The sequence below is a fragment of the Eschrichtius robustus genome, chromosome 17 (assembly GCF_028021215.1).
Source record: "Eschrichtius robustus isolate mEscRob2 chromosome 17, mEscRob2.pri, whole genome shotgun sequence".
NCBI classification, from domain to species: Eukaryota; Metazoa; Chordata; class Mammalia; order Artiodactyla; family Eschrichtiidae; genus Eschrichtius; species Eschrichtius robustus.
Genome location: NC_090840.1, coordinates 54,010,123 through 54,025,571, shown reverse-complemented (window position 1 = coordinate 54,025,571; position 15,449 = coordinate 54,010,123). Strand labels below are relative to the sequence as shown.

The window sequence follows — 15,449 nt, the reverse complement described above, 5'->3', positions numbered from 1 at the left end:
GAGTTGCTAAATTTTCTTCTAAGTCATTCTTTTAATATTTCATATTTGTCAGATGAGCTGGTAATGATCGGGAACATCTTTGTTTTTACATCAGGACCATTTCGGCAAAAACTCATCATCAGGCTGTTAACTTCAACATCTTCGAGGGCATGGTGTGCCATGGGGTGCCCCTGGTGACTATTTCAAGAGGCAAAGTGGTGTATGAAGCTGGAGTTTTCAGTGTCACAGCAGGAGACGGGAAGTTTATTCCTCGTAAACCATTTGCTGAGTATATTTACAGACGGATCAAGCAGCAGGACCAGGTGAGTTGGGGCTAAGTGGGCTGTTAACACGGGCTGGATTGTCACTTGCTCCTGGATGCTGGTGATGGCGTTGTCACATACAATTGGTTAACATATTCACAGGGTGTTAGAAGAGGTTATGAACAAATACAGCGGTCAAAGAAAAAAGTCATTATTGGATGGATGCAGTTTCTTTTGAAGATTGGTGTCTATCGGGTTTCCTAATGGACCAAGTCAGGTTTTCCCAGGCAAGTGTAGGGCCCCTGTGGGCCTTTTGACAATTGCTGTTAGTCAGGGTCCTCTGAGAAGCAGCCATCCAGGTGGATAAAGGTGTGACTGTTTTAAACACCTGGGAGAGAAAATGGGTGGGATCCCGGGAAAGGCTGGGAGAGCCCTCAGCCTGCAGTTCAAGCCTGGCCCCAGTGAAGGAGAGAGGGAGAAAAACAAGTGGTGGAAACATCCTAGACTACTATACAGACCAAGAAAGGTTGAGCAAGGCCTACAAGCAGCCCTTGAGCCATCTCCTGCATCCAGCCACGTGGTGTGCTGTCATTGGCTGAGAACAGCAGTGGGAGGCATGTCCTCAAACGAACAAAAGGATGGAGTTCGAACTCAACTACTGTCCCTTGAAACATCAAGCTCCCTGTCGTTGACGGTCTGCAAGGTGTATTCTAATGACCACCAGAGCAATGGCGGAGTTTGAGGTCAAGGTAAATATGAATTCTACCTTGGCTTCCCTTTTCCTAGCTGTGTGGCCAAGAGCAAGTTTCTCTATCGTCCTTGGTCTGTTTCCTCATCTGGAAAATGACAACAGTGTGTTCTCCCCAACAGATTGCAAGAGTCAAATGAGATTTTAAAACGTAAGGCACTAGTAGGAGGTCAATAAACATCAGTTCAGTCTCTTTGCTTTCCGCCTTTGATGACCGAATTTATAATAAAGGCCTCCAAGTCTTTGTTATAATCCAGTTGTTAAAAAAGAGGTGTTTGTTCTTTTAATATGTCTTGGATTTTCCAGTGTTTGTTTAGCTCATGCAGTGTTTTAAATAGTTTTAAAAATTCACTTCACTACATACAGTAATATATCAGAATTTTCAGACTAAAACCATCTAAATTGCTGGGTTTGGAGAGAGGCGGGGCACCGTGTGCCCTCAATCCCACATGGTAAGAACAGGCCGGAGCTGGATGGCCAAGCCCCACAGAGGCAGCCTTTCTGATTTTCACCTACAGGCTTCACTCATTAATGTTCCCAAACCGGCTGTGTAGCCATTAGAATTTGTAACCCTTGGGTTAGTTCTAAGGCTTCTGTGTCTTCTTTCCATTTTAAAATATACTTCTCTTTTTCCAAAGTTCTCTGGCTGTTTTCCGATTCATTTCGTTTGGATCTTGTAGTCTCTTTGATTTCTCCTCTAATGTCTTGTGAAAATTTTTTGCTTGTGGATTCTCAGAGTTTGTTAGATAAGATTCATCCTTTTTTTTTTTTTTAACCACTTCCTAAAGCTTTGATTAAGTAAACAAGTGCTCTAGAATGCTTTAAATTCTCAGGATGCTACAATTCTTCATATACTGTATTTCAGTCAAAATATTTAAGGTTGCAATTTATTTTGCTGGGAGTTAATTTGTAAATATTGACACTGATAGGTCACAGGTAGGTAGAGGCTATAAGGTTTCCATGTATTTCTAAACATCACATGGTAAATAACAGCAATACTAACATTTACTGAGCTTTTACTGAAGGCAAGGCACAATGCTAGGGGCTCTGTCACTGTAACAACCCTGTGAGCGAGGGAGTATTATTTTCCCCACTTTAAGTATTAGGAAACTGAAGCTTCAGGAAATTAAAAAACTTGGTCATGTCACATAGCTAGTATATGGCGGGACCAAAACATAAACTCCGGTTATCTGACTACAAAAGCTGTATGCTTAAGCAATAAACCATATAACGTAAACCATAAAGATTGAGTTAAATGAGTTAATGGGAGATAAATTATTCTGAACTAGGTTTGGGGAAAAAAATCTAAATGAGAGGCCTTGATGGCAGCTAGTTTATTCATGACACTTGTAGTAGTAATCCAAGGGATGAACAGATAAGCGTTGACTTAGAAGAGATAGTACCGACAGAACTGGGTGATGAATCATGTGACACTTGAAGTGAATCCAGGACCAGCCTGCTCCAGGCTGTCAGTACCAGTTGCCCACCAGCAGGGACACTAGACTAACTGGGAACCCCTGACAGACTGTATTTAAAGGACTGACTTTGCCTAAGTCTTCCTCTTGTAGGGAAAATATGCCGAGATCACCGAATGACTGGCTTCATCAGTTCTCCTTTTCAAATTGTTGTTGGGTATTTTATTGGCAAAATTAATGCCAACATCATTTTTTAGGAGTTCACTATCAATTTTGTGAGTTATTTTAGTTTCTCAATATTTTCTTCTGATACCAACTTTTTAGGTATTCTAGTGCATTATTGTTTTTACAATAACAATAAATAATAGTTGCATTATAATATATTGTTCTGAGCACTTACTATCTGCCAGGCACTGTATTTGGTGTAATTTATATTCATTATTTTACCTAACCTGCACAACAAGCCATGTGGGAGATATTATCATCCCCATTTTACAGAATAGGAAACTGACTCTCAGCAAGATTAAGTAACTTTCCCTGGGCTGAGTGGTAAGTAAACGTAAGAGCCAGGGTGTGTGATAAGACCTTTCTGATTCCCGCTGTACATGAGACCTCTGTAGAGCAAGAAAAGAGAAGAAAATGATTGTGAAACTCAAATCATGGGGAATGCATTATTTTAAAAAGTGTTGATGTGGAAAAAGTATCAAATAAAATGAATAAAATGAGGTTTGGGGACTGTGTGGAGATGTTTCAGACCTTTTTTCTCTCCATTAGGCGAAGATAATTTCATAGAAGAAAAATATTACGCTAAAGTTAAAAAGAGTTGTTAGGAATCCTAGATTTTAAATTCACATGAGGTAATTAGAGCTCTTACTTTGGTTTTCATTTGAAATATTCAGATTTCTTTGTAAGTGAGGATAAGAGTTTGAAGGCAAGCAGGAAAGGCCCATACCATTTCTCCTGCTCTCCTGTTATCCTTCCCAAGAAAATTAATCACTTACCACTCTGGACTCCAAAGCACAGATTGTAGAGACACGCCAGTGTTTGTCAGTCCCAGAACTCAGCTGGTCTCCTGGCTAGAATGTTAGTTCTTTGAGGAACTTACTTTCTTATTCCCAGTACTTCCTATGTAGTAGGCGTTTGATAAATAAACAAATTGCAAATGGAAGGAGCAAAGACTATAGTTTCAGAGGTCATAGAAAGGACTTGAAATAAATTTACACAGAAGATTGCCTCTTGCCTCGTCCCAAACAGTGGGGTTGTCTGTGAACTTGATTCTTATCCACGATTTTATTACTTAGTGAAACTTGGCATCATGCTGTGCAGCTATCACTGTTAAGGGATATTGTGAGGAATTTCAAAGGACAGAAATGACATTGTAATGCAATTTGACAGCTTCAGGGAATTGTTACTTTATTTTAATATTTAAACAGGGGATCCTTAAGGGAAAAAATTTAAATCAGAAGATGAAACCTCAAAATTTATTTGATAAATGTTACATAATAAAATACATATTTCAATTCAATATAAAAAGTCACTTAAGGAAGAGTGTTGGGGGATTCAGGAAAGAAAAATAAAAGAGGAAGGAAAAAAAGGACATGGTCCCTCGGTATCCATAGGGTTTGGTGCTCAGTATCTGCAGATACCAAAACCCACAGCTGCTCAAGTCCCTTATACTGTTGGCCCTCTCTATCCATGTACTCAACCAGCTGTGCGCATGGAGGGCCACGGTAACAGCAACTTCGGTGTTCAAGTACATTTTGAAAGAAGAAAATCAACTTACATACTATTCATTCTTTACCAAAAAAAAACAAAAACAAAGGCTTTTTAAACTCAAATGGTTTATTATTCCTAGAATTTTTGTGTGTTTAGAGTATTATAATTTTTACCAAAATTTGGAAGCATAGACATTCTTCAAGTCATCCCTTTTTCTCTTTTTTCAGTAATAAGCAACCCAATCTATTTTGGAAAATTAGGGTCACATTGCATTTTCTAGTGAAGCAGGGATAACTTCATGGAGTAATGCATGGTTTCAGAATACTGCTGCCACAGCTTTTAAACTGGCTTGTGCCTTTGCAACCATAAGCATAATTTGCCTTTTAGATAAGATAAAATTAAATGGATGGCTGATCTAGTCCTTGAAACGGGTGTTCTCCATTTCCAAAATAACAGTTTATCAATGTCTTTCTCAGTGTGGTAGCTCAGAGAAAATAATTTCATATCATCAGCTGCCATGTAATTCTAATTTCCTCGGATTGATTGCTAGTAATTGTAAAAGGCGATACATATGTTGGAGCCAGCTCATTTTGGCTTATGAGAGACACTTGTATGTATCCCTTCCCGACTCCTCATTCAGTGATGTCAGTTCGGTAGCTTGAAATCAGCCATGGTGAGAGCATTTACACAACAGAAATAGGCAAGTGCTATAAATCAGGGCTTTAGGAGTGATGAGAAAAGGGGAAGGTGGGTTGTCAACATTTACCAGTACATCACTGTATACAGGGACTTTGTAAGTACTCTCTTTTCATGTTTTATCTAACCATTCAATGTTCATCCAGGAAATACCTATTGATGACCAATTATGTGCTCACATTGTTCTTGAGAAATAGCTCATGGCGTATTTTGAGGATTAAATGGAAACATTTGGTGGATTGTGAAACATTATCAAAATGCAAATTTTCATGGTTATAGATCACCTCTGTTGAATCTAGTGATTCATAGTCCCCTGGAGAGCTCAGTCCTGTGAGGACCTCTAAGAACCTTGAAGTTCACCAGGTACTGAATACCTACCTCTAAATTCACCAGCCAGGCATGGATTTCATTCTCAGGGAGTCGCTGCTCATTTGGACTGTTTGGTGTTAGGTCAGTGTCTGCTGTTTGGTATTTGGAAGTTCTGTTGTCTTTATCGCTATTTTAGTATCTTAGCCTCCATGATCAACATTGTATTAGTAACTTCTTGGGGTTCAGGATTCTTGTCTATGGTCTTAAAAATCTCAGAAAAATCTAGCATCCTAGCATTTTACTCTCTGCAGACAATACAGGTAAATTTTCTATCAATTTTAAGCTTCCTCTTTTCCCTGATCAGCTAACCAAAAACATTTCTGCAATCATGCGGGTATAGTGATTGCAATTAATATTTATTCATAGCACTTCATATTGCGATATAATTCTCATTTTTGTCTATGAACTCATCACAGTGACAATCGTCATTAAATACTATGAACTCAAATTGAGCTCCCATCTACCTAAGTAAACCACCAGCACCCTGCTGGGTGAGGTGCCATCCATGTTTCCTGTTTTACTTAGGATAGCCTCTCACAGTGTTTTACCCTCAAACCTTTCTATTTGATTGTGAACCCATCAAGATGGGAAGAACTGCTGGCAGGGTGTGCTCATCTAATTTTGGCCAGCCTGTACTTGGGGAAAAAGATGTCCCCACCCAGATCAGTCTTCCGAAGGTGTGCGCTCAGGATCCTAGTCTCTTTTAGGTGCTCCTTAAGAAAGCTTTCAGGTGATTTTAGATGATGCTACCCTCAGGTGATTCTATTGCCCAATATCATCTAAAAAGTTCTAATAAGTCCTGCAGTCAAGAAATCTTTCATTTAACAAATGTTTGTTCAGCACCAGATACAATTCCATATTCCAGGTGCTGGGGATACAGGTGTAACTAAGACAGCAGTCCCTGGGCTCAAAGAGCTTTAATCTTACTTCTCTTTCAACTATAGTTTGTGGTGCTTAAGTTCTAGTTCTGTTTGAGATGCTAATTACACCTCCCTGTGAAGAGGTCAGTTAGCCACTTGGATAAAGGAGTCCGGAAATTGGGAGGCATTGGGGCTGGACATAAAATTTAGGAATCCTGGCATCTACATTTATTTAAAAACGCAAGTCTGAGGCCACCAGAGAGACTGTAGACAGAGAAGAAAGGGGACTTGAGAAAGAGCTGTGGGGCTGCCAACCTTCAGAGGCTGAGGAGAGGTGGAGGGGAGGAGCCAGCAAAGGAGCCTGAGAAAGCTGACCAGTGAGATCAGAAGAAAACTAGGAGAACACGAAGAGGAGAAGAGAACTGCTTTCTTTGTTCAACCCAGAACCCTCTGATACTTCATCCTGGTCTTTCTTTGAGCTTTATGCTGCATTAATGTCCTCTAAGAAGTAGGTATGCAGGGACTTCCCTAGTGGCGCAGTGGTTAGGAATCCGCCTGCCAATGCAGGGGACACGGGTTCGAGCCCTGGTCTGGGAAGATCCCACATGCCGTGGAGCAACTAAGCCCGTGCGCCACAACTGCTGAGCCTGCGCTCTAGGGCCCACGAGCCACAACTACTGAGCCTGTGAGCCACAATGACTAAAGCCCGCGCGCCTAGAGCCCATGCTCTTCAACAAGAGAAGCCACCACAATGAGAAGCCCGCGCACCGCAACAAAGAGTAGCCCCCACTCACCGCAACTAGAGAAAGCCCACGCGCAGCAACGAAGACCCAACGTAGCCAAAAATAAATTAAAAAAAAAGAAAGAAATAGGTATACGTTTAGTTGGGAGACTCAGGATGGTGTCCCTGTCATCACTATACTCATCCTGGATACCTGGGAAAGAAGCCCACTTTGGACCCAACCACTAGGATAAGCTCTGAGCATTGTACACTGGTTGCACCAGATGCTGATGCCCATGTCAGGGCTGGGCACGGCACACTTAAGATGGAGATTTGCCATTTGCCACTAGAGAGAAGCCACGTGACTCCTTTTCCTGAGAGCTGCAGGGTAAGTCTGCTTAGAAAACATGTGCAGCCGAACTCTGGAATAATGCAGGGAAAGCTTAACATTCTGCAGAATGAGTGCCATCACCTTTCCATTTCGTCACAGTGAACATCTATTGAGGTTCTAAAATGTATATAGAGTACAATGCCAGGGGCAATAGACGGTACAAAGATGGACAACACCTGGGTCTAGCATTAAAGAGCTTATGCAACCACATCTAAGGATGAGAAAAGATTAAAAGGTTGAAAGTACTGCAAGGCTTGAGACCAGAACTTAAATTGTCTTTGATTCCTGTCAACTTGTCTATAAAGAGGAAGACTGTGAAGTGTGGGGCAGCAAAAGCCTCCCCAGAGAGGGTCAGTCTGTGTCTGAGGTGGCGGTGTGGGCAGGAGTGGGTAACAGCCCACAGCCATCCTGGCGGGAAATCGGTCCCTGCCCGTCCCGAGCCTCAGCAGCAGATGAAGAGGAAGGCTGTGTGCACGTGAGACCTGGCCAGTCAGGTCAGAGACATTTGACAGTCAGTATGACCAGAGTGACCAGCCAGGCTAAGAGGGGCCTCGTGGCATTGCTAGTACAGTGACTGAGCAGCCGGAAAGGGATTCTTAGACAAGTGCAAAGGGCAGGTGCAACCTGGGGAGCAGATCAGTGCTGAAGCAGAACAAAAGAGGATGAGGGAAACTGAGTCAGCTCTGGCCTGGATAACTGACACAAAGAGGAGAGGAGCTCAGCTAGGGATCTCCTTCCCACCAACATCCTTCCACCCTTAATAGGAATTTATCAAGTATTTACTGAGTACTTGTTTTGGAGAAACAGAGCAATAGACCAACCCTGAGTCTGCTGGAGGAGACAGACAGATAATAACAGAAAATGGTAAGCACAATACTGGATGTGGCAGAGAGGTCTAAAGCTTCCTGGGCTAATGATTGCCTGGGCTGAGTTACCGAAGATCAATTGGAGATATTTAGTTAAAAAAAAAGAGGGTGGGCATGCCATGATGGTTGAAGGCATGGCCCTGGCAGAAAGATGCTAGGAAGGATGCCGATTCACCTGGTTTGAGTCACCCCTGAGCCTGCAGTTGGGTTCAGGGAAGGGATCCTCCGAGGGACCTGCCGGCTTGTGGAGCAAGCCCACCCCCTGAATGAGGGGGAGGGGCCCGAGCTTGACGGTCCCGCTTAAATCACTGGTGTTGGTCATCAGTCCCCAAGAAGGAGTCCAGGAGAGACAAAAAAGTACGGATGAAAGCCACAAACAGAAAGGTTTCGAAGGAACTGTTGAAACAGGGAGATGGGGGTGCTGATGAGGGACACGCAGCACAAAGGCAGGTGGCACAAATATCTGCCCACTGGTGTCACTTTCTCCAGGGGCTGCAGAAAAGGCTGATGCTTGAACTGAAATATGCCGCGGGTTTTGCCGAGTGCAAATGCCAACAGGAAAAGAGAGAAAAGCAAGACTCTACGTTGTCTGCAAGAGAAGGGTTGAAGGAAAGTGGAAACAAATCCTGGTTTGCTTGGATGGTCCTGAATTTTACCTGTTAATTACGTTTAGTACCCTTTACACTCTCAGAAGTGTCCCAGTTTGGATGATAAATTATATGGTCACATTAGGTTTAAGTACATACATATAGTTGGGCTTGAAAAATAAACCAGGAGAAGAAAAAACATGGAGACTAAGACCTGAAACGGGGGATGTGGTCAGAGAGTGGGGTGTTAAATTAATTTAAAGTTTCAGGTGTGGATTGGCTCCAGGTAACTACAATGTCCAGGGGCTGGGTGGCAGCCATGGGAAGTTGGTGCTTCATTACCCCATGTCGATGTTCAAGGTGATGGCAGGATCCAGGGCGAAGGAAAGGACTGAGTCGATAGCGAGCCAAGATGCAAGTCCAGCAAAGCATCCAACCAGACACAGAAAGTGGACAGAGGCTTGGACTTGTGCACAGAGGGCAGGGGTCTTCCTAGTCACTAAGTGATCAGTGTGCTTCAAATTCCACTGTAGGGACACGGTCTCTGTCTTGTTCTCTGCTTTATCCTCTGTGCCTGGCAAAATACCTGGGGCTTGTGTGTGCTCAGTAAATATCTACTGAATGAATGAAGGAAATGCTTTGTATCTGGGAAATCTCATGTGCCTGTGAGGTAGGTTTTATTCCTTGCATTTCATAGATGAGTGAGTAGGCTCAGAGGAGCTTATTAACTTGCCAGTTTCCTACAGCCAGTAAATGGCAAAGCTAGAATTCAAACTTAGACCTACCTTTCTCCAAAGCCCACACGGTTGATCACTACAATATATTAGTTTTGGTGGTCAAAATAAGACAGACGTACACAAACATACACACACACATATTTATTTTTAAGAGCTTTTATATGCTAGGCATTATTCTAAATGCTTTACATATATTTAATCCTCACAACCCCCCTATAAATTAGGAGCTATTACGATCCCCAGTTTACAGCTGAAGCACAGTTTTAAGTAACATGCCCAGGCAAGCTGGTTCCAGAGCCCACGCCCTTAACCACTGTGGTTTACAATTACTTGACTTGCCAGTGAATTTGTGTCCACATTGACAAACAGTAGGATTTACTTACTTCTTATGAATCCCTTTGTTTAGAAAGTCCTGATTTCAAAAGTCTGCTCAAGCACTGAATTAACTTTAGCTGAATCCAGGGTTCTGCTACACAGTTGGCCACCAAAGAGGTATAGTTCCAGATGGGAGATTCTGTGGAAGGCTTGTTACCAGCGGGGACTATCAGGAAAATGAGGAAACACACACACAGATTGCTAGAATCTGAAACAAAAAGCTGAAAGTCTTAGGAGACGTACAACAAAGCACTCTGGGAATATAGACACCTAGAATTGAAACTACAAGAAAAGGTAGAATGTTGGAAAAGCCTGTAAGGCGGTTATAGAACAGAATGTGTGAGGATATGGCAGAGGCCCCAGTGAAAGTTGCGCTGGAAGGAATGATTGTTAGGAAGTGTTCCCTGGGCCTTTGTCTGATGCAGATCAACCCCAGTGAAAGAGTGGGGCAATGCCGGTACCCGAGGTCACTGGGAATTTCTGTGAAAGGGCAGGGCATGGGAGGCACATGATAAATTCACAAGGCTCATTTTTGGACTCACAATTCACTTAGGGAGCAGAACTTAGCTTTGAATTCAAGAAGTCAATAAGCCACAAGAGAAAAATGAAATGTTCTGTTTCAGACTTGCACGCCTACCCCCGTGGAGCGTGAACCCTATAAGGGAGAAGTCATCACACTGGAATCCAGAGGGACAAAAGAAGACTCCACACATGGGACCAGGAAACAGGCCCACTCCTGAACCAGGTGCTGTCAGTAAGGGATAGTGGGCAGAGAAAGTTTTCCTCCCTGACAGAATATGGAATTAGCATATCTCTTTCTTCCTTAGTGTTTAAAGAGTCCACGGTCAAGGTCAAAGACTTCAAAGTGACCTAAGACTCAAGGACAGTTCAGCCAAAGGGCAGGCTGATAAAAGACCTCTTGACGCAGAACACTTGGATGAGCCTTCCAGGTTGAAGAAGGCCTTGGGCTAGCTTGAGGTTTATTCTCTGAGACGTTAGGAAACATTGCACAGAGGCCTAGAGAATCAAATATGAGCAAGAGGCTGGTAACACAGAGGGAGGCTGTTATTGAGGAAGGTTGGCACTACTTAAAACTGAGAGTGCAAAAAAAAAAAAAAAAACCAACAACTGAGAGTGCAAGTTTATAGTCAAAATTTATAAACCGATTAGGACTTTATCTGGAAGAAATGAATCTATGTATTGTAAAGGCAACCATATTCTAGAACTTAGAATGGAATGAAAAATGAATCATGTTGCTTTGGGTATAATTTTTCAGGAAAATTATTTGATAGCTTATTTCACGTAGTTTTAGAATAATATAGATATGGTCATTTAAAAAACATTTGAAAAAAAAAAACATTTGAGTGCTTCATCAGTTTTCTCTTAGTCTTTTGACATTCAAATCTTTCTTTTTGAAACACGTATTATCATCATCCTTGTCAATTTTCTTTTTCTTTTTCTGGGTTTTTTGGGGTTTTTTTTCCAGTTGTTTTCTGGTCCTCCTCTGCCAGGTACCTATTTCACCATGGCTTTCGTGTGATTTCAACATTTCTCTAACATCATTTCCACTGACTTCATGAAATCTACATGTTTTGCCAGTTTTGCAATTTCACTAGCCTCTATGGCTTTGTTTTTTCTTTTTAATGTGTGATACATTTTCACATGTTTCAGCACGTAGCAGTCAGCAAAAGATTACAGAGGAGGTTGACAAGACGGACAGGGAGAGACGTTTGTGCTAATTAGGGACACTGTCTGTCAAAGGCCTTGTTTTATGCAAACCCAGTTAGTCATTGCAGGTTTTTACATTATGATAATAACCTGTGCTTCCTTGCATAAACCCTGAGGCTTGTATAATGGGGCCCTGTGTACTCCCAGCTGTGTTCTCTTTCATTATTGAACGCTGTTAAGTTTTTAATAATGCTGTACAGCCAGCAGTTCCAGCTTTGTTGTCATTTCCTGACTATTTATTGGAACTATTTTTCCAATCCAGGAAGGTTGTGTTAAAAATCCAGAGGAAGATTAGCAAGAGGAAGAAATTTTATTGAATGCTGTAACATGCTATTACCAGCATTTGTAGGAGCGGGATTAATGTTTACTTTGATTACAGGATTTCTTGGGGGTCAGGCTTGGGTTCTGCATCTCTTTGTGAGGGAGAATGTTACACTGCGTTCCTTTTATTCTGTTCAAAGGTAAAATCAGAGAAAAGGACGCTGCCGTTCCCATCCCAGTTAAACGTTGTCAGCCCGTGGAGAAGCAGGCCTTATTTCAACTCCCCAAGATCCTTTTGAAAAAATAATCGCTCTAGACTTCTTTGATTTCCTTTCAGAAGCAATTGCCGCCTTTCTTACTGTGACTTTGTTGCTCTGTAAGATTGAAGATATAAATGAATATTATTGTGATAGAAAGTCTGTGTGAAAATTCACTGATGATACTTTAAAATGTCATCTTTGCTTGCACCAGATTTCTCACTTTGAATTTTTAAAAATCACTTTCTTGTTTAAAGTTTTTTAATGGCTACATTTGTTTAAAAATAGCTAACTCTGTGATTTTACATTCTATTGTAATTCGTAAGCATTTAGATCTTTAGTGTAATTAATAAACATTTAGATCTTCATTTTATATCCTGTTATCCTGTTATCTGAGTTATGTGTGTCTTCTTTTAACTAGTGGGATTGGGAGTCTGGGAGGTTGGTTTTGATTCACAATTTCCTGAGAGACATCTGCTTCCGCAACTCCTGGAAATCAGGTTCCTCCGCAAACCCCATGTAATCAGACTGGATACTCAACCTTAGAATAACTCCAAGGCAAATTATCCAATTACACTGATGAATGCAGGATTTGAGGGAATTAAATGGAGTCAACGTGGCTGAAAGATGCTGCAGTGATACCTTCCGGCCCCTGTGCTTCCTGGTCTGTGCTCTGAGCCTTCTGTGTGTGCAGAGAAGCTGAGTTTATATTCCTTCTCCTGGGTAACTAGGCCAAGAGGGATTTTAAAAACATGCAGTAAAATCAGGGCAATTATGTTCTCACTGCAGACACATCTGCCCCGACTTACGCACTTAGATCTGGGGTGTAGTCACACTTTTGACAAAGGATGGTAGGAATCTAGTTTACTCAGTTGTGATTCGTTTTGAACACACAGTAAAAAGGATGATGAAATACATCTACAGAAGAATCACAGGGCTCTTTTCTCAGGTAAGAGATACCTTAAAATACGACTTTTCGGGCTTCCCTGGTGGCGCAGTGGTTGAGAGTCTGCCTGCCAATGCAGGGGACACGGGTTCGAGCCCTGGTCTGGGAGGATCCCACATGCCGCAGAGCAACTAGGCCCGTGAGCCACAACTACTGAGCCTGCGCATCTGGAGCCTGTGCTCCGCAACAAGAGAGGCTGCGATAGTGAGAGGCCCACGCACTGCGATGAAGAGTGGCCCCCCGCTCTCCACAGCTGGAGAAGGCCCTTGTACGGAAACGAAGACCCAACACAGCCAAAAATAAACAAATAAATAAATTTAAAAAAAAATACTTTTCTCCTCCACTTTGGTTGATGAAAAAATTCGACAATAAAATGACTGAATCCTCTGAAAAGAAAGAATGAAATTGCTTTTTTATCTAGAAGCCAATTTTCACTCATCCTTTAGAATTCAGCTTAAATATCACCCTCACTCAGAGGCTTCCCCAGACCCAACACCATAGGGTTAAGTCCCACTTTCTGTTCCTCCATATCAAGGCCACCACGTACCCCGTCACAGCACCACACCCCACTGTACTATATCTACCTGCTTTACTTGTTGGCCTCCCCCAGGAAACTGAAAGCTCATTCAGGACAGGGCTGTCTGGTCCACTGTTATTTCCCCAGCATCTACCAGAGCACCAACTGATGGGCATTCAATGGATAATTATCAGAGGACATGAAGGAGTTCCTGCTAAGTTCCTGAATTGATACTGATGAACTAAGTGAGAACTTTCAACAAAATAAGGATAAATTTTGTGGAGTATTTTAGTGTAAAGGGGCTTTAAATGAAGAATACTGATTCATTATCTAGTATTTGATGGATCTCTTTGGGAGAATGAAATAGCCTTAGGATTCTACATTAACAAAATCATTTGAAATGAACGTGGGGATCCCTTTGTTGCTTTCCTTAGGCTTTGTCATGAACATGTTTGTAGAAACATAGTTCTAAATAAATGACATAAGGCGATGGAAAAACATGATTTCAAGCTATTAATATTTAATACCTTGTTTCTCAGGATTGCCTCTGGTATACAAAGTAAGGGTCCCTTTGTCACTAAACAACTGCATTCTCAAGGTCTGTCCAAAGACTAGATGGAATTAGTAGCTTTTTTTTTTTTTTTTTTTAAATATTCACTCCTTCCTCTGATGGGCAGTATGATGTACTGGGAAGCAAAAAAGTGTGGGATCTAAACTTCTGTTTCCTAGTTGTGAAGCCTTAAGCAATTCTTAAAATTAAAATACGTTATGAATTTATCAAAACATACCAAAAGCAAAAAAATTAACATAATCACATTTATATGCCTATTATCCTGTTTAAGAAAGAAAACTTTACCAGTACAGCTGAAGAGCCCTGTGTGCTTCTCTATTCATTTCCCTTTCCTCCCCCAAGGTAACCAGTGTCTGGAATCTGGTGTTTTATTCCCATGTACAATACATCTTTTATATATTTGCTATATGTGTACATATCTCTAAGCATTGTTTTGTAGTGGTTAAATCATAAAAGCATTATATAGTATGTGTTGGTTTTTTCTTTGTTTGTTGGTACGTATTCTTTGGTTTCTGCTTTTTTGCAGGCAACATGTTTGGGAGTTATTTGTTTTGCTAAGTCTAGCTCTAGTTATCCATTTTATTGCTATACAGTATTTCCTTGTATGACCACACCATAATCTATTTACCCATGTTCCTGTTGATAGACATTTAGGTCATTCCCATTATCATAAACAACACTGCTATAAGCGTTTTTGTACCTTTTTCCTTGTGTTCACTGAGTGCTTCCCTAACATATATGCCTTGAGTGAAGGGGAGTGGAACTGACGGGTCCGAAGGTGGGCGCATTCTCCCCTTAGTTAGATACTGGCAAACTCTTCTCCAAAGTGGAAACGTATGCCCTCCATAACAGAGTGGAAGAGTTTCTGTTGCTCCAGATTCTCACCACCATGAGATATTGTCCAATGTACTAACTTTGCTAATTTGATTCTTTTCAAAGTTATCTTATCGGAGTTTTAATTTGCATTTTCTTGGGTGCTAATGAAGTTGAGCTCCTTTTTATCATGCAGTTTAATTGATCTTACTAAGCGTCAGCGTCTTCATTTATAAGATGAGAATAATAGTATCCTCCTAATGCACAAGGATGCTGTGAGGGTTACAAAGCCCATACTGTGTGGTCAGCACGGGCTAGCTAGGATTACTGCTAATAGTGTCATGATGAAATAATAGTGTGCTGCCCAGAGACTGCCGAAGTCTTGACTGTTCTCCTTCTGTGGCAGAGCTCACCAGGCTTGGTAATGGCAGGTCCTTTGGCAGCTGGAGGAGCATGGAAGCCAAGACCGGAAGGGCGCAGTGAGAGCAGGCACAGGGTGAGGGATTAGCACGGGCCTGGGGAGGGCTCAGTGGGCATGGTGGCCCTGGGTCCTGGCACATGTGAGCAGTCAGCAGGGGCACAAGCAGAAACATGGGGGATGAGCAGAGCCTGGCTCTCAAGTGACGCCTGTAG

At 41.9% G+C, this 15,449-nt stretch overlaps 1 protein-coding gene across 2 annotated transcripts in view; it reads left to right on the top strand.

Moving 5' to 3' along the window:
- The window catches only part of DPYS (dihydropyrimidinase), an 80,114-nt gene extending 67,772 nt beyond the window's left edge, over window positions 1-12,342 (top strand). Inside the window, exons 8-10 of one of the 2 annotated variants that reach the window (XM_068525381.1) lie at window positions 95-302; window positions 10,347-10,468; window positions 11,913-12,342. In XM_068525381.1, the coding sequence (XP_068381482.1) occupies window positions 95-302; window positions 10,347-10,463 (325 nt within the window). In that variant the 3' untranslated portion in view covers window positions 10,464-10,468; window positions 11,913-12,342. The remainder of the gene's footprint in view (window positions 1-94; window positions 303-10,346; window positions 10,469-11,912) is intronic. The other variant, XM_068525382.1, reaches the window with a different exon arrangement.
- The last annotated feature ends 3,107 nt before the right edge of the window (window positions 12,343-15,449 follow it).